This window comes from Octopus bimaculoides, chromosome 2 (assembly GCF_046866305.1).
Source record: "Octopus bimaculoides isolate indiv1 chromosome 2, ASM4686630v1, whole genome shotgun sequence".
Taxonomy (NCBI): Eukaryota; Metazoa; Mollusca; class Cephalopoda; order Octopoda; family Octopodidae; genus Octopus; species Octopus bimaculoides.
Window position 1 is genome coordinate 75,748,087 of NC_142929.1, and position 20,806 is coordinate 75,768,892.

At 38.9% G+C, this 20,806-nt stretch overlaps 1 protein-coding gene across 13 annotated transcripts in view; it reads right to left on the reverse strand.

Annotated features, from left to right (window-relative positions):
* Window positions 1-20,806, reverse strand: part of LOC106873354 (E3 ubiquitin-protein ligase NEDD4-like) — a 352,751-nt gene that overhangs the window by 56,376 nt on the left and 275,569 nt on the right. For all 13 annotated transcript variants that reach the window (XM_089347030.1, XM_089347032.1, XM_089347033.1 and 10 more), the window contains 3 exons: window positions 7,404-7,457; window positions 6,064-6,176; window positions 2,578-2,689 (listed from right to left, as the gene is read on the reverse strand). In XM_089347030.1, the coding sequence (XP_089203156.1) occupies window positions 2,578-2,689; window positions 6,064-6,176; window positions 7,404-7,457 (279 nt within the window). The remainder of the gene's footprint in view (window positions 1-2,577; window positions 2,690-6,063; window positions 6,177-7,403; window positions 7,458-20,806) is intronic.

The window sequence follows — 20,806 nt, forward strand, 5'->3', positions numbered from 1 at the left end:
GGGATCCAAAGTCGAAGCAGTCTTAAAGATGCCACGTCCAACGAACGAATCAAGCTTGAAATCTTTCCTAGGTTCAGTTCAGTTCTATGGAAAGTTTATGCCAAACTTAGCCAGTATAGCAGAGCCACTCTATTGCCTTACGAAAAAGTCAACTATTTGGAAGTGGGGAGATGAGGAACAGTCAGTTTTTGATCACTTGAAAATGTACTTTCATCAAGTCAAGTTCTGATACACTTCGATCCAAACAAAACTTTGGGACTGGCTTGTGACGCATCAAACGTTGGTATTGGAGCAGTCCTGTTTCACCGCTATCCTGATGGAAGCGAGCACCCAATATCCAATATGTCCAAGACTCTCACTTCTGCACAGCGTAACTACAGTCAAATTCAAAAGGAAGCCCTAGCTATCATATTTGGCTTGCAGAAGTTTTACCAATATTTGTACGGTCGTAAATTCGTACTCGTGACTGACCACAAGCCACTGACATCACTATTCAGTCCGAGGAAAGGGACGCCACTTCTCGCTGCTAACAGACTAGCACGATGGGCCCTGTGGCTGAACCAGTTTGACTACACCATTGAATATCGGAAATCAGCAGATCATGGCAATGCTGATGCCCTCAGTCGCTTGCCATTCGGTGATGATAACGACTTTGACAGAAAGGAAAATGGTGAAGACATAGACATGGTGTGTGCCATCAAAGCTCTTAGTATTCAAGTCCAACCTGTGGATGCTAACGTCCTCCGTCAAGAGTCAGGGAAAGATCCAGTGATATCTACAGTGATGCGCTACGTCCGTGAAGGTTGGCCACCAAAGAACATGGAGATCAATGACGAAGTCAACAAGTTCCGTAAGTTATCAAACTCACTTAGTATCTGTCATGGATGCCTTATACATGGATCTAGAGTTGTGATTCCACATAGCTTGCAGCCAAAGATCCTCAATCTTCTGCATCTCGGACACTTTGGCATGGAACGCATGAAACAGCTAGCAAGAACTGCTGTATATTGGCCTGGTATCGATGCTGCTATAGAGATAGCCAGTCGACGATGTGATTCATGTAACGAACATCAAAGGCAGCCATCTAAGCCTCCAGTTCACCCATGGATGTTACCAGAAAAGCCGTGGAGCCGCTTACATCTGGACCATGCAATAAATTTTATGGGTAGAGATTGGCTGGTGATCACAGATGCTTATTCCAAGTACCCATGCATTCATCCCACTTCCTCCACGTCCTCCAAAGCCACTTTGAATCTGCTTGAGGAAGACTTTGCGCACTTCGGATTTCCTCACACACTGGTCACCGATAATGCACCAACTTTTACGTCTGAGGAGTTCCAGAGCTGGTGCAAAGAACGTGGGATCACACACCTGACAGGGGCACCTTACCACCCAGCTACCAACGGAGCAGCGGAACGTTTGGTGCAGACCTTCAAACAAGCTCTGAGGAAGTCTTCTCTTCCGCCAACACGAGCACTTCAAGAATTCTTGATGCAGTACCGGAGAACACCGACATCCTGTGGATTCTCTCCAAGTGAACTTTTGAATCACCGGCAGATACGAACAAGGATTGATTCTCTGCTGCCATCGCCAGTACACATTGCTCAAGGCAAACAGTCTAAGGAAGCACATAAGTCTCAGGTGACTCCAAGCTCGGCTGATGTCGCTAAAGTTACCAGGCAGTACAAGGCCGGAGATCCTGTGTATGCACTCTACTATGGACCTCGCCGAGACAAAGATCCCCGATGGGTACCAGCAATCATTAAGAAGTCATTGGGTACTCGCTGCTTTAACGTGAAGGTCATACCTCATGGCCCGATGTGGAGACGACACTGGGAACAGCTGCGACCGCGGTACACAACTGAGGAAGACAATGAACCTGGTGATGCAGAAAACACTGTATTTGAATTTGCAACAGATCACCCGATGGAGATCTCGGAAACTGTGCCACTGACACAAAGACAAACCAGACCCAAGACCATGTTACCCGTTCCAGAGTATGGACCAGACAACCCAAGACGGTCCAAGAGAACCCGTAAAACCCAAGAGAGACTTTGCTGTTGATACTTCTTGTGTAGCATCAATTTCAGTGGGGAGGTGTTATATGGACTGTTAGATATGTAATTCGTCTGACGTTCCGTGTGTCATGTGGTTCGTCTGAGTTCATTGTTTCATTGTTGTTGTCTTGTGGGACTGTCGTAGTAAAATGTCATTGATACATATATGGCGGACATGACTTTTGTTTATTCATAACGAACATTGGGTGAGTGCGTTCTTTGTATGTAATTGAACAATAAATGTAATAATTAAATTGTATAACTCGTTGTGTTATCTCTACGAGTCACCCGAGGGAAACATAACACTAATAATTACAAACGTGACACAAAATCAGTGTGTGTATCTATTATTGGCATAATGAACCTCCCCAGATACAACAAAATCTGTTTCAACACATGATTTCACATCAAAAATCTTGCAAACTAAATACAAAAACAAAATGAAAACGTCCTTTGAAATAAAGATGTAAAACATTTTCTACAATATTAATGAAGAAATTAATTTTTCATCATTATCTACCTCTGACTGTGCTGATGCAGTATCTTCTTGATTTTCTGTGTCGTCTACTTCCCCTTCAGGTGCATAGAATGCAAGATATATCCATAGGTGGCCACGTACTCTTGATCGGGAACTGTGGAGCACAAAAGTAATGCAATAAATTATACATTAACATATACATGCATCCCACTCTCAACTACTAACCCATGCACCCCATTTAGTCAGGAAGACTTTTTTTCCTTTTCCTTCTTTCTCCGATTCTCTTCTTGTCTTACAAGTTGCTTGGCAACTTCACTAACACCAATTGCATGAGAAAGTACTCAGTACAATCTGTAAAGTAGTTGGCAATAGAAAGAACACCCAGGCATATAAATCTTGCCAAAGTTGACATTGGAGCTTAATGAAGCCCTGTGGCTTGCAGAATCCTGTCAAAGCATCCAACTCAAGCCAGCATGGAAACAATGTTAAAGGATGACCACACACACACACACACACACACACACACATTCATATATTATTTTATTCTTTTACTTGTTTCAGTCATTTGACAGTGGCCATGTTGGAGCACCACCTTTAGTTGAACAAATCGCCCCCAGGACTTATTCTTTGTAAGGGTAGTACTAATTCTATTGGTTTGTTTTGCCAAATCACTAAGTTACATGAACATAAACACACAATCATTGGTTGTCAAGCAATGGTAGGGGGACAAATACAGTCACACAAAATATATACACACACATACATATATATACATACAACAGGCTTCATTCAGTTTCTGTCTACCAAGTTCATTCACAAGGCTTTGGTCAGCCCAAGGCTAAAGCAGAAGACACTTGCCCAAGGTGCCATGCAATGGGACTGAACCTGGAATCATGGTTGAAAAACAAGCTTCTTACCATACAGTCACTCTGCACTTCTATATATAAAGGCACATGGCTCAGTAGTTAGAGCATCAAGCTCACAACCACGAGGTAGTGAGTTTGATTCCTGGACCAGGCAGTGTATTGTGTTCTTGAGCAACACACTTTATTTCATGTTGCTCCAGTTCAGTACACTCAGCTGTAGAAATGAGTTGTGATGTCCAGCCTTTGCCTTTTCCTTGGATAACATCAGCTGGTAAGCATGGGTGACTGCTGGCCTTCCATAAACAACCTTGTGCAGACTTGTGCTTCAGAGGGGAACTTTTTAAGTCCAATCCCATCATCATTCATAACCAAAAGGCCTTTACCCTTTTATTCATATACACACATACACGTATATATATATACACACACACACACATACACTTATGTGTGCATTCATACCTTATATATATGTACACACCCACATGTACATAGATATACATGCACATACACACACACACATATATATATATATATATATATATATATATATATACCCAAACATTGATTTATGTTGGACAAATGAGAGATATATATGTAGTACAAACAGCTGTCACTTGTGAGCAAACCATGTTTCTGCCAATTATTTCAGGTGTTGATGTAGTCACAAGAAGCTATAGTGAATCTCTTGGCACTCATCTCTCTCTTGACCCAGAAAAGAACCCATCCAGCATGAGACAGCTGCAGAAAAAAAGGGCTGCATCAGCTGGTCCACATTATAGCTTTATAAACTAGAGCAACATGAATTAAAGTGCTTTACTCATGGACACAATGCACTGCCTGGTCCAAGAATTGAAACACAACCTTCTGGTCATGAAGCAAACACCCAAACGACAAGGCCACATGTCATCACACATTGCACATAAACTATATGGTCCTCACATCAGTCTTAATGGTAAGTATTCCGGTTATTTCATCATGACCATTAGCACAGTCTATGGCTGTTAAGAAGCTCACTTTGCAACCATATGGTTTCAGGTTCAGTTTCAATTGTCTTCTCTTCTAGTCCTGAGGCCCTGTGAGTGAATTTGGTAAATGGAAACTTATTGCGCGCGCGCGCGCGCGTGTGTGTACTTATTTGGATCTCCCACCATTGCTTGACAACAAGTGTCGGCTTTGTTTATGACCCCATAACTTAGCAGTTCAGTGAAAAAAAGCCTGACAAAATAAGAACAGGAGTCGATTACTTTGACTAAACTCTTCAAGGTGATGCTCCATCATGGCCAGAGTCTAATTACTGAAGCAAGTAAAAGATAAAAGATGGAGTGGCTGTGTGGTAAGTAGCTTGCTTACCAACCACATTGTTTCGGGTTCATTCCCACTGCGTGGCACCTTGGACAAGTGTCTTCTACTATAGCCTCGGGCCGACCAAAGCCTTGTGAGTGGATTTGGTAGACGGAAACTGAAAGAAGCCCGTCGTATATATGTTTATATATATGTATGTGTGTGTATATGTTTGTGTGTGTATATGTTTGTCCCCCCAACATCGCTTGACAACCGATGCTGGTGTGTTTATGCCCCCGTAACTTAGCGGTTTGGCAAAAGAGACTGATAGAATAAGTACTAGGCATCCAAAGAATAAGTCCTGGGGTCGATTTGCTCGACTGAAACAAGTAAAAGAGTAAAAGAGAGAGAGAGTATCAACTAGCTATTCATTGAGTTCTAGCATAAGAGGTTGAGTATTCCATACCCATACCCACATCAGTTTGAAACTGTGTGACCAGTTTGACTATTTTAATTAAAACTACAGCCCAAGTGTTTTCATAAACCGTCTACCATATTTCATTCACAAAGCAATCCAAGTCTATGGATACACTTTCCAAAGAAGCATTGCAACAGAACGTTCAAGTCTTCAGTTTGTCATGGTGCTCACAGAAAAGTAGAGACTTTTCTAGGTTTAATCACATTTAGTAACGCACAAACCACACTCAAAATAAGCACATTTGATTTGAACTGAAGCTGACAATAGTATTATCATCCTCATTGTTTTAACATCCACTTTTCAATGCTTGCATGGGTTAGATGGAATTTGCTGATGTAGATTTTCCATTGCTTGGTTCCCTTCCTGTTGCCAAACCTCACCTATTTCCAAGCAGGTAATATTTCCTCATGGCCAAATAGTGTTTTTCAAGGATGGCTGGCAATAAACAAGATTGCTTGCATGATGGTGATACTTGCTTACAATGAAGACAAGGTTACAAACTCTCACACACACACACATACACATACACGACAGACTTCCACAAGGTTTCTATCTAACAAATCCACTTGTGAAGACTTGGTCAGTTCAGTGCTACTGAAGACATTTGTCCAAGGTGCTGTGCAGTGGGTCTGAACCTGAAACCACGTGGTTAAGAAGTGAACATCTTAGCCACACAACCATCCATACCTGTGCCAACTTTCCCATTCTGTTCAAAGGGCACATTTGCCTCATTTGTTTTCCCACTTTTATAAACTCAAACAACTTTAGAAAAATTCACTGATTTGAAAAGAGAGACAGACAGACAGACAGAGACATACGGCAAAAAAAAGAGAAAGAACATCAAAGTGTGAGAAAGAGCATGACTAATTGACTGAGAGGTGGGACAAAAATAGAAAGTAGTACCTGCGTGGCCGAAGGATGTAATCTTTTGTCGGAATACGTCGACCAGGGCGTTCTGTGAGAATACTGGTGTGATTGAGTGGAATTTCCACCAGCCCAAGAAAATCATCTCTAGTCTGAAAAGAAAGGATAAACAAAATATTTCATGTAAATCATAAATGCTATAGTTGTTTAAACGAAAACACTGGTCTTGTAATTTAAAAGAAAATACTATATTTTGATAACTACAAGATTATATGTCAATCAAACACTTACGATGGGTTTGCAAAACCTATCTTTATCCAGTATAATCTAATATCCTTATAAGGGCATCATGCTGTAAAAACCATGCCAAAATTGACCTTGCCTGTGCTGGTGCCATGTAAAAAGCACTAACTCCACTATGCAGGGTGGTTGGTGTTAGGAAGGGCATACCTGTAAAAACTACGCCAAAACAGATATAGAAGACTGGTGCAGTCTTTGGCCTAGCCAGTTCCTGTCAAACTGTCCAACCCATGCCAGCATGGAAGGCAGACGTTAAACAATGGTAATGAAGATGATATATATATATATATATATATATATATATATATATATACACACCCACCATATCCAACACAGAATTATATGCCCAATTATTTCACATACTATTTAACTGGACATAATCTAGATCATGTTATATAGTACACCCAACAAAAACAAAACTACAACTCAACCCCATACATCTAATGTGTGAACATGTGATGTAACTCGTATATAAGACTACAAACTACAAATTAACTGCTTGATTTATTAGACAAAAAGAATAAGCAAGTTTTCAAAAAATAATTATCTTAAAATTTAATTTCAAAAGACTATTTAAGCTGTTTTCTGCTTAAAGATGGTATACAACTACTTAATTAGTAAACAATTTGAATATTTCAGGTAAAATTGATTGAGAATTTTGTCAAGATACACCAAGATCCTGTGATTGGGAGTGCAACACTAAACACTAGGCCATACACTTTCATTAAACAGAGACAGTCTAAGGCTAAATAAGTCAAGTACTTTGTCCAATCTTCTATTTCTTATTTCTTTACTACCCACAAGGGGCTACACACAGAGGGGACAAACAAGGACAGACAAACGGATTAAGTCGATTATATCGATTATATCGACCCAGTGAGTAACTGGTACTTATTTAATCGACCCCGAAAGGATGAAAGGCAAAGTCGACCACGGCGGAATTTGAACTCAGAACGTAGCGGCAGACGAAATACTGCTAAGCATTTCGCCCGGCGTGCTAATGATTCTGCCAGCTCGCTGCCAATCTTCTATTTCTGTAAACACACAACCCTTTAATGATATTAAAAAAATACACATACCAATCTGTTTTCATCAAATACTTCAAAGAGCAGGCAGTTATCACGAGGATTTACCTACAAAAAGGAAAGAAACAAACATTAATTACAATAAGTTAATGAAAAAGCTTTATCAATTGTCAATTTTACATGCTGGGATTGCTTGAACAGAGATTTTATTTAGAAAGGAAATTTTCTGAAACCCTTCTCTACACCAATCTCCTTTGAGAAAGAAATAAAGTCCAGGTAGGCTCATTTGGCTATCAACACTAGAATGTTATCTTCCCAAATGCAAATGCTCTTCTCCACTGTATCTGTTTTATTTTAGGATAGTCACTATTTGAGATAACTTGTCGAGCAACCTTTGTGCCCGCCATGAGGTAACAATAAAGGGGGAGAAAAATAAAAAACCAAAAAAACTTTTCACTACACATCATCATTTAAAGTTCACTTTTTCATGCTCACTTGGGTCTGATAAAATCCACTGAAGCAAATTTTTTATGACCAGATGCCCTACCTGCCATCAATCCTGTTTCCAGGTAAGGTAATATTTTCCATGCCCAGATATTTTTACGAAAGATTAGAAGCAAAGGACACCACTTGTGGATGTGTGTGTGTGTGTGTGTGCGCACACACACACACACACACGCCCTTGTCTTCACAATAAAAATGAGCATTATACAAGCGATGTTGTTTCCAGTCCAGACAAGGAGTAAGGTTATATGACATTACCTGAAATCAGATGAGGGTTGGCAATAAGAAAGGTTCTAGTAGTAGAAAATCTGCCTCAACAAATTATATCTGACCCATGCAAGCGTGGAAAAGTAGATGTTAAATTATGATGATGATGGTTGTGTGCTAAGTCGCTTGCTACCAACCACATGGTTCCGGGTTCATTCCCACTGTGTGGCATCTTGGGCAAGTGTCTTCTCCTATAGCCTTGGGCCGACCAAAGCCTTGTGAGTGGATTTGGTAGATGGAAACTGAAAGAAGCCTGTCGTATATATGTATATATATGTGTATATGTTTGTGTGTCTGTGTTTGTCCCCAACATCGCTTGACAACCAATGCTGGTGTGTTTATGTCCCCGTAACTTAGCGGTTCGGCAAAAGAGACCGATAGAATAAGTACTAGGCTTCCAAAGAATAAGTCCTGAGGTCGATTTGCTTGACTAAAGGCGGTGCTCCAGCATGGCCGCAGTCAAATGACTGAAACAAGTAAAAGAGTAAAGAGTATATTCCAGGACAAACTGCCAGTCATTAACAAACTAGCAGTATTTGTAGTAGGTCAGCACACTATGTTTATAGACATAAACAAAATAACAGATCTTGCAGCACCGGTTTTGAGACTCAATGTTATACTTTGACAAAGCTGAGCTTTCAAATTCTAGGTATAGTCCACTTGATAAGCTTCCACAGTTGCTGTCTAGCCCTTTTAACAGACAACATAAGATTTGACCTGAGACTAGGGATGAAGACTGCTCCAAAGTGTAGTACAGATGGATTTAACCCAAGATCTCACAAATGTAAAACAGATTTTTTAAACATTTGGCCACACCACAGAGTATTTTTAGTTCTGTAGTGACGCCTGGTTCTAGACGCCATTTTGGAACATTCATCCACGCATGCGCATAAGATTAGAGCCTTCCGGAGATTTGGCAAGAAGGCCCTTATGCGCATGCGCAATCATCAGCAGCAGCTAGGCTTCACCGCCATTCACCCTTTTTGGCCCTGGCTGTTGACCAGGCAGGACGCAACTGAGACCAGCTCCGTGGAGCTGGAATTCTGATGGTGAGGGATGTTGCGAGTCTGTGAAAATGCATTCGTATTTCTGTGTCTAACTATCAACCTTGCTGCTTCCACACCAAGGCATCCCAGCTACCGATGTCCAGAGATGAGATATTTATTCATATGAAATAAATCATCATTGTTATTTGTTCAGAGAGATTTTGCCCTCACTTTTTCCTTCCATGAACTATGCATGGACTTGTGAAGCACCCAGTAAGTGCAAATCACATTTTCCTACAGTTCTTTTACATTTTGGATCAAGTTGAATCAATGATCAGTTCTTAGCAATCATTTAACTTCTTCATTGAAGCTGCTGCTGTTTAGGGCCAGATGTAAATATAATTTCAATCCCATACTTGCCCCACCTTAAAAATCCAAGGCCTTTGTGCTTATAATATGAAATGAGATTTATAGATTAAATTTTAAATGCAACTATCTTATTCTTAAACAGATTTACAAATATTAAAAATAGAAATTTATTCATGGATATATAAGTGAGTAAAAATCTGGTAAAGATAGAATATAATGCTTTAAAAATATCAACATTGTCATATTTAACTAAATTCAGGTATTGATGAGGATTTTCCATTCTTATTAACAAACACCAAGCACAATATATTTGATGAGATGATGATAATCATCCTCCTCATCATAAGCAGCAGCATTAACATTCATTTTCCCATATAGGTATGACTTCAATAGCCTCTTCAGTATGGCATGCTGCCATCTCAATTCTGTATCATTTTACTGACAAGACTCAACATTCAAAACTATTATCTCACCCAGTCTCTCTGAATATTTCTCCAGTAACCTCTGTCGCACACATTTCTGTTGCCAGTAGAGTACTCTTACACTAAGTAGATGTTATTCATTTGAACACTACATCCATATCAACACACTTACTTCTCCTGCACACATCTGCTCATGCCCTTTAACAACCAGCAACTTGTATAATCATCATCATCATCATTTAATGTCCACTCCATGTTCCATGATGACATGAGTTGGATGTTTTGAGAAGGTCCATTGAGCCGTTGGACTGAGTTGGACTCCAGTGTCAGCTTCGGCATGGTTCCTACAGCTGGATGTCCTTCCTAAGGCCCAACCACCTTACAGAGTGTACAGGGTGCTTTTTTTCTTCTTTGTAAACACAAGCTCTAGTAAATTGCAAAACAGAAAAAGAATGGAAAAGGTAAAAAGCTCCCATGACTAAATAAGGAAAGGAGAGTATTAGGAAGTGGGTGGTGATTTCATAAAGGAACAAGCCCGGGTATCTTGCTACACAGGAGATATATGGCTATTTGACATTATATAAGAGTGGGTGGGAATAACTGGAAAGAAGATAATGATGGTAGTGTAAGTTGATTATAATATTATTGATTTCAAATTTTGGCACAAGGTCAGCAATTTAGGAGGAGGGTGTAAGACAATTACATTGAGCCCAGTACTCAACTCATACTTATTTTATCAACCCAAAAAAGATAAAAGTTGAAGTCAACCTTGGTGGAATTTGAACTCAGAAGGTGAAGATAGATGAAATGTCGTTAAGTATATTACCTGGCAGCTAATGATTCCACTAGCTTATTGCCTCAAAATTGACTATGATATTATTACAACTCAACTATACACACTCAGTAAATGCAGTATGGTTGAATGATTAACAACTTCACTTCACAATCACAAGTTCCCAGTTTCAATTCCACTGCAAGACATCTTTATGTAAGTTTTTTTTTTTTCTATAATTTCAGTTAAAACCATACCTTGTAAAGGTAAAGTTACCTTCTCAAGTCATACTCATTCATAAGGGCTGGTTTCCTAGTTTCATGGTGTATATATTCCCCATGGTGTATATATATGTGAAGACGCATGGCCCAGTGGTTAGAGCGTCGAGCTTACAATCGTGAGGTTGTGAGTTCGAATCCCAGACCAGGCTGCGTGTTGTGTTCTTGAGCAAGACACTTTATTTCACGTTGCTCCAGTTCACTCAGCTGTAGAAATGAGTTGCGACGTCACATGTGCCAAGCCATATCGGCCTTTGCCTTTCCCTTGGATAACACTGGTGGCGTGGAGAGGGGAGGCTGGTATGCATGGGCGACTGCTGGTCTTCCATAAACAACCTTGCCCGAACTTGTGCCTGGGAGGGTAACTTTCTAGGTGCAATCCCATAGTCAGTCATGACCGAAGGGGGTCTCAACATATTCCCCACCTGGACGGGACACCAGTCCGTTGCAGGATTATTCATTCTTGCCAGCTGAGTAGACTGGAGCAACATGAAATGAAGTGTTTCACTCAAGAACACCACATGCTGCCCAATCCAGGAATCAAAACCACAATCTTACGATCATAAGTCTGACACCCTAACTACTCAGCCACACGCCTCCACTAAACCATACCTTGTGAGTAAAATTGGACAGATGGAGACTGTGTAGAAGCCTGTTAGAATATATTGTACCTGTAATTCGAAGGTCTGTCCAATTTTGTCACACCAAACCATGCTGATTCCACCTCAGAATTATATTAAGGAGACATGTCTGTGGAATACTCAGCCACTTAGATAATCCAACAGCCTAGTAATTTAGTTGATTGGACAACCGGACACTCATGGTGACCAACATCAATTATTACTATGCACATTATTATACACATCCATTATTATAAATATTATTATTATTTTTATTATTAGACAATAAGAAGAGTGCAATGTTATTTGTAATACTTTTTTACTTGTTTCAGTCATTTGACTGCGGCCATGCTAGAGCACCGCCTTTTAGTCGAGCAAATCGACCCCAGGACTTATTCTTTGGAAGCCTAGTACTTATTCTATCGATCTCTTTTTGCCGAACCGCTAAGTTACAGGGGGCGTAAACACACCAGCATCGGTTGTCAAGCGATGTTGGGGGGACAAACACAGACACAAACATATACACACACATACATACATATATACGATGGGCTTCTTTCAGTTTCCGTCTACCAAATCCACTCACAAGGCTTTGGTCAGCCCGAGGCTATACTAGAAGACACTTGCCCAAGGTGCCACACAGTGGGAATGAACCCAGAACCATGTGGTTCGTAAGCAAGCTACTTACCACACAGCCACTCCTGCGCCTGTAATAGATCATTTATTTAACAGTTTGAACAATATTTCAACAGATCGTCTGTTTTCTTCAAGTTCAAAATGTAAAATGAAAATAACCAGCAGAAACAAGGAAATTGAAATTAAGAGGAAATCCTGCATTGCTATTTTGATACAAGTTTGTAACTAGTAAACGGAAAAAGAAGAAAAAAAGAAGAGAAAAGAAAAGGAAAAAGGACATTTAGTCAAACAGTTTTATGTAAATGTGATGAAATTCACCTGTCAATCTACAAATATATTTGTTCTCATACATTTTGAGGAGTGAAGGTGTAGTACATTCAAAATATTTTCTGAGAATGTGCATTTACAGGTGTTCCTCAAAATTTGAAGACAGACAATCTGTGGAAATATCATTCAAACCATTAAACAATCTATTATAAATTGCTTCACACTCTTCTTATTGTCAGTTTACCTTCGTGAAGAGTTATGTCTATCTTTATAAATTTTATTGTTATTATTATTATTTGACAGCAAGCTGGTAGAATCATTAGCACACCAGGTGAATTGCTTAGCAGCATTTCATCCAACTTTATGTTTTGAGTTCAAATTCTTCAGAGATGACACTGCTTTTCATCCTTTCTGGGTCAATAAAATAGGTACCAGTTGGACACTGAGGTTGATGTAATCAACTGACCCCCTCCCTCGAAATTGCTGGCCTTGTGGCAAATTTGAAGCTATTATCATCATCATTATCATTATTATATAAGGTAGCAAGCAGCCAGAATCATTAGCACGCTGGGCAAAATGCTTAACAGATTTCATTTGACGTTACATTCTGAGTTCAAATTCCCCAAAGGTCCACTTGCCTTTCATCTTTCAGGGTCAATGAAATAAGTACCAGTTACACACTGGGATCAATGTAACTGACTAGCCCGCTTCTCCAAAATTTCAGGCCTTGTGCCTATTCTTGAAAGCATTATTATTATGCACAATGCTTAGCTGCATTTCATCTATCTTTACATTCTGAATTCAAATCCTGTCGACAGTCGACTTCACCTTTCATCCTTTTGGGGTCAATAAAATAAGTACCAGTTGAGTACTGGGGTCAATGTAATCGACTTATTCCCTCCCCTAAAATTGCATGGGCCCCAGAATTCACTAAGTCTACCCCATATTCTTACAACCTACTCAATCATGTCACCTCCCATATTCTACCTTTATTTCTTCCAGTGTCAATTACATCATTATTATTACCATTCTAATGCTCTTCCCTCCCACATCTCCCCAACTTATGTCTCATTGGCCACTCAACTCTACCCAATTTCGACAGTTGTCACCTAATCTTCCCTATTCTCTACCTCCCCTACAGATCCTACAACATTTGTTCTTCATTTTATTCACCCTCTCACTCATTTCCTATCCTTCTCTCTCTCATTTTCTCATACACTCTTGCAACCTCTTACCCATCCACACCTGTTTTCCTGTACCCAGTCACTTCTACTCACCTAGTAACACAAGGGTCCATCTTGACACCTTATCACAATTTTATCCCATTTCAGTTCCACTTCACTTACTCTCACCCTCCCTTCTATAATGTGAGGACCTGAGCAACTCTACAAGAGCAAGAAAACTGTTCTGTTCTGGACCCTATCACATACTCTAACCCTTCATCTAAGAGCATAAAGCAGTCGCCCTCTCTACTGAAGCCCCACTCAGTCAAAAGAGATCTTGGTCATGCAGTGAAGTCTGAATTAGTCTTTGCCTGTGGAATGATTCCATTTGCCATACCTAGTCAATCATAGCCAACATAAGCTTGCACCACAGTTTCACACTTAATTTTAAATCAATGTTAAATGTGACTGATTTAGAGAAGTGCATTATTGTTGATCTTTCTGATCACACATTTAAACATTAAATTACTCCTCAAACCACATCAACATGATAAAGTGGTAACAGAACAGTTATCATTTCACTGATAAGGAAACTCTCTGCTGGTAGCTATTAACATTCACCCTGACTACCACATACAATAGACTACCACATACAATACATTATGCTTTCACAAATAAAAACTGGATTCCTATTCTAGAATTAACCTACTTAATATTTTGTGATAAATGCTAGAAATCTCAAAAGAGCTATTGTCCTTTTTTCTTTCTGTCAGGTTTACTGATTAAGGTGACCTACATGCCACCATTACTATACACAACTTTTGGCCAAGGTTACCTGTGTTGATAAGTGGAATTTCCTAACATTGTATCCTAACTTATAGGTCATCTCATGCTATCCTAACTTATAGTTCATCTCATGCTATCACCAGATTGTTAAATTTCTAACTTTTGTTGGCAAAAAATCTATATGGATATGAAACTGTTGAGTCTAATGTTTTGTTTGAAACATCATCATCAGCATTTAATGTCCATGTTCCATGCTGGCAGGTGTTGGACAGTTTGACAGGATCTGATGAACTGCAAGAATGCATCAGACACTAATGTCAGTCTGGGCATGGTTTCTTTTTTTTTTATGGCTAGATGCCCTCCCCAATGCTAACCACTTTATATGTATGCTGGGTACTTTTTTTCATACCACCAGCACAAGCTGGTGGCATGAAAAGTAATTTGCAAGAAAAGGGAAAAAGTCCCCTCAACAGAGTGGAGAGTGTATGTGGGAAACAGGGAGGTGGCTTTATGCCAGGTGTTGAGAGGTTAAAATATGATAGAGACAAACACAGGTGTCTTGCTACAGAGGAAATATATGGCTACTCTACATTATATAAGGGTGGGTGAGAGGAGCCAAAAAGACAGAGATGGTGGTGATAAGATGCCTGAGCAGACACTCAAAGCACAAGAGCCTAAAGCCAATCCCCATCACTTTCATCATCATTGTTTTTAACGTCCACTTTTCCATGTTTGCATGGTTCAGTCAGAATTTATTGAGGTAGATTTTCTACAGTCAGATACCCTTATCAACTCTCATGTGCTTCTAAAGCATTGTCTTTTGTTTCCAATATTCTACAAAACCACAGGGAAGTATTACCTTGCTTAGAAACAAGTGAGGTTTGGCAACAAGAAGGACATCTGGCAAACCCTCCTACTTAGCAGAATCCATTCCATCACACAATCTGACAGCCAGAGGCTAATGAGTGCCCCCACTTCCACCTATTCAGACATAGTTGGCACCACACTTGAAAAGTGGAGTTTCCATCCTCCATGCAAATCTACACTAACAGAGCCATGGGACCTTGTAGAGGATACACTGACTACAGTAATCCCTTGTGGTTTATTATTTAAGCTTATGTTGATTCCTCCGTGGTGTTGTTTCTTGCATTTATAATAAAATAAATCTACACAAATTATAAAAATAATTTTTAAATATATACAGTACAATACTATTTTTACTTCGCAGATTTTCACCTGTCGTAAGGGGTTTTGGAATGTAACACCCACGATAATTGAGGAATTACTGTATATCTAACTGGTAAGGTTTGGCCTCCTCCAATGGTTGCTACTCTTTAGCCATAAAGGCTGTGACATTTCAATTCCCTATCATTAACAACTGTTCTCCCTTGGACTTGCTTCAGAGTCATGGAACACAAATTCTTTGTGTTCCCACCCTACGCTTTCCAGGAGTTGCAGATTGATTACTGGTTGTAAGAGAAAGTGAGAGAGACAGTAGATACGTAGATCAAAAGAAAAGCTGATACATAGATACATTGTTAAATCAATGACAAATAACTACAGCAAATATTGATGTCACTTTCATTTTTCATTACCACATGAGGATAAAATTAACTCACAAGTGGCTGAGTACTCCACAAACATGCATACCATTAACGTAATTCTCAGGGAAATTCAGCCTCACACAGAATAAGACAAGGCTGGCCCCTTTGAATTACAGCTACAACTCATTTTGGCCAGCTGAGTGGACTGGAGCAAGATGAACCTTCAAGTGGTTGGGAGAAAATTTTAAAAAATCCTATATAGGGGCAGGATAATCTTTTTAGTCATTAGGGTCACTATGGATGTTAATCCAGTCCTAACAGCAGCAGTTGTGTGTCTCACAGATCTGGAGGCCAAGCCACCATATAAACACCAATGCGCAGGCTGTTGTTATCAAACTGAGCATGAGTCGAGGGCGAATAAATGACAGAATAGCAATTATTTCATCTTAGCTTTCACTGCTTATACTAAACACAACATTTTTGCCTTGCAATATGGAACATTTCCTTTTCTTTCCCACTTTTCAGAAAATGGCACTCCACTGGCTATGACAATGAGGTTCCTATTTATCTGATCAATAGAACAGTCTGCTCATAAACTTAATATGCAAGTGACTGAGTACTTCACAGACATGCACACCATAAGGTAGTTCTCAGGGAGATTCAGCCTTACACAGAATGTGACAAGGCTGGCCCCTTTGAATTACATTTGAGTGAACTGCAGCAAGGTGAAGTAGAGTACCTTGCTCAAGAACACAGCGCATCGCAGGGAATCATACTCATGACTTTACAATCGTGGGCCAAATACCCCTAACCTCTCTTAACTGTTGAGAAAAGGAGATAAGCAATGAAGACAGAAAAAGGAAAGCATCAGTCATTTACAATGACAATTAGACTGAAATACGATTGATCTTTTCTAGCTTCATTATTTTTAGTAATGAAGAAGAGAGAAAGACATTTAGTAATGAATAGAGGGAAAGTCTTTCGGGTGTTTACATTTCTATTCTTGGAGTTCTAGAACGGTTGAATATTCTCTCTTTTTTTTCCCCACCCCCTGATACTTATTTGTCTTCTTTCATAGTTCTTCATGTCTTTTATTTGGTGGGAAAGACCATGTTTTGTTCTCAGGCATGTTTAACGTTTTCTCTACAAGCTACAAACAAGCCCCACTCCCTTTTCATTTTTTATACAAAAACTAACGCAAATTTTAAACGTGGTATAGCTGTGAAAAGAGCCCAGAAAAATGGGTAATACCTCCTACAAAATGGGTGGGGGTGGAAAATTGCCAATAGGTGGCTACACAAAATTCAACTCTATACTTTATAGCTTCAGGCTGCCCAAACCTTGTGAGTGAATTTGGTAGATGGAAACTGAAAGAAGCCCATCATATATATATATATATATATAGAGAGAGAGAGATAGATAGATAGATAGATAGATAGATAGATAGATAGATAGATAGATAGATATTTATGTGTGTTTGTCTCCCCACCATCATTGCTTGACAACCGATGTTGGTGTGTTTGCATGCCCGTAACTTAGCTATTCAACAGAAGAGACTGATAGAATAAGTACCAGGCTTACAGGGAACGAGTCCAGGGGTTGAGTTCTTTGACTAAAGGGCAGTGTTCCAGCATGGCCACCATCAAATGACTGAAACAAGTAAAAGAATACCAGAAGAACATTCCATACCACCAAACCAAGAAGGTTCTTTGAATATGAACAATGTATTTTAAGGCTAAATAGTAATTCTGTTTACATTTGCATTACTGAGATATTTGGGTTGGATTATAAAGTTATCAGTTTTACACTTCTTTCTATATTCTGTAACTGTCACAATATAGAAACATTTTTCATGGCACCAGCACACAATTTACAAACGCTTACATTTTTTACATTTTCCATGAATTTTTTAGAGGTTCAGTTAGTTGTTGTTGTTGTTATTATTATTATCATCATTATCATCATTATTATTTTAGTACAAGGCCAGCAGTTTTGAGTGGGAAGGGTTAGTCTATTACATCAACCCCAGTACTTGACTGGTACTTATTTTATAAACCTCAAAAAGATGAAAGGTAAAGTTGATCTCAGCAGGACTCATAACAAATAGCCAGAGAAAATACAAGTCTGATGTTCTAACAATTCTGCTAATACACTACTACCACCATCATAATAACAATAATGATAGAATAGAATATTTTGAAATTGATTAATTTGTATAGAGTTTAAGATCTAGGTTAACAAAAATACAGTGTGTATGTGTGTGTATTTATGTATACACATACACACAAAGAGGTACGGCAAAGTCAAAGAATACCTAGAAGCTTATAGAATAAAAAGGTATTTCATACATTTGTTTATTTGATTCTGATTGCTATGGCAAAAAGACTTAAATAGCCTGAGGACTGTTTTTCCATGGCATTTAATACAGTACAATGTATATATAATTGAAACTCAGCTAAAAGTTAACATTGATTTTGCAGCACTGAAATAAGGAGAGAAATCATCATCGTCATTTAATGTCTGTCTTCTGTGCAGACAGGCTGGGTGGTTTGACAGAATTTAATGAACTGAAAAACTGCATTGAGCTCTAATATCCATTTTGGCATGGTCTCCATAGGCTGGATGCCTTTTCAGTGTACTGAGTGCATTTCTTTTTGTTTTGTTTTCGTGACACCAGCACCAGTGATTTTGCAAGGCAAGACAAAGAAGCCCCTCAACTGAATGAGGTTGTAAGTAGCGGGGAGAGCTGGCTTCATGCTAGGTGGATAACAGAGGAACAGGCTCAGGTGTCTTGTTATAGAAGAAATACATGGCTACCCTGCATTATACAAGGGGTAATGGAAGGTAATGGTTGGATCTGAACCCAGAACATAGGGAGATATAACTAAATACTGCACTCTACTGCCTTTTACCACTCAACTGTCAAAAGTTAATCAATTATTTATTCTTACAACTTATTGATGTGAGGATGGAAGTTTTAGAAAAATTCACCTGAAATTTTAATATATATGTGAGAATTTTACAGGGAGAAACAACTGATAAAACCTTATTCTTGTTACCTTGAATTGATTTAACTAGCTAACCTTCGTGATCTAACTGACTAACCTATATGCATAGCAGCTACAAACAAAATGATTTAAACTCTGTTCCTATGATAATACATTCAACCCTACCTTAGCATGATAATCAGCTATTATAAATACACACATGCTCTTAGCAAATCATTTTTCAGGCTGAATATATAAATAAATCAGAACTATGCAGTTGATATACTTTCCTTATTCTCCAAAGCTCTTTTCGTAGTTTCAAGGTGAATTTCTTTCATACAGTAATTCCAAGATATTTGTTTTGTCACACCCCCACCACGCTTGCAGAATAACATTCCAAATAACAGACTTAGAAAAGAACAGCTGTTCTAAAGAAAGCTCTTCTCAGTTGGTATTATTAAAAATACTTATATTATTAATTACTAAATTAAAATCTTACTATCATAGCAAATACAATGAGTTAATAATGTATCAACAAGAAAACCTAAGTTGAATATCTATCTGTGTGTGTCTCTTTCTCTCTTTGTCTTCACACTGAGAGAGAGACAGAATGAAATATTAGCAGTTGGCTGAAATTATCAAAACATATGTCACTTATAATGCCTTCAGCTGCATTCTTGCAAATTTGCAATATTAGATGGATTCATTTCTGCCATACATGAACCCAGGGAACCTATCTTTGGTAAAAGAATTGTGCTAATAGTCATGGGTCAGATAAGAGGCTGAGTTTCCTATAGTCAGACCCCCTTTCTGTCACCAGCCTCCACTTGTTTCCATGCAAGGTAATAATCTCCCAGTCTACTGAACACCAAACAACAGCCTGGATATATTTATATGGAGACTGCATAAATGACACTTTTCTTTACGAAGATCACACAACATGTCAAGACATGTGAAGAGAAAAAGCCTGGACATACACTTGCAGTACACTGTAAGCAAAGGAACCACCAGTGAGCCAGTGCTTATAATCAGCAAACACATAAAGATAAGGAAAATATAAATTTACTCACAAAAATACACATGCAACACAGCTACATGTGTACACACACACAGCTACAAATGTATACACATACACACAGAATTACACATGTATACACACACACAGCTACATATGTATACACATCATACACAACAGGCATTTTAGAGTTTCTGCTTACCAAATCCACTCACAAGGATTTGGTTGACCTAGAGTCATCATAGAAGACACTTGCCCAAGGCGCCATGCAATGGGACTGAACCCAAAACCACATGATTCGGAAGCAAACTTCTTAAAGAACATGCGTAAACTATGTGAGAAGTATAGTCATGCCAGTCAATTGAGAACAAATGGATGCATCAATGATATTTATAACATTATACAAATAGTAGTGTTATTTAAGTAACTCCTGTCTGACTTCAGAGAGACAAGAACGACAACACTTTAAAACTCTCATGCTATACATTATGTAGTAAATAACTCAGTAGTGGTCCTAGACAGACATTGGGAGAGCCTCGATAAAGTTCTGCATCAGCCGCATTTCCCTCAACAAACTCTTACAACCATCTTTAACTCTTTTGATCCCAACCCACCTGAGACTGTCCTTAGTTCTTTGATAAATCTTCTGTTTAAAATGGTCAAAATAAGACCTTTTATTAAAATTTCCATGTTAATTTATGTCCCAAATATTAGCTTAATAACAACAGTGTTGTTTTACTAAATTCTTCATTATTTTCAAAACTAATTGAACAAAGGCAGTTTATTTCAACAGAAATATGGTAACAAAAAGGGTTAAAATGAAGACCACATATTTCCAATG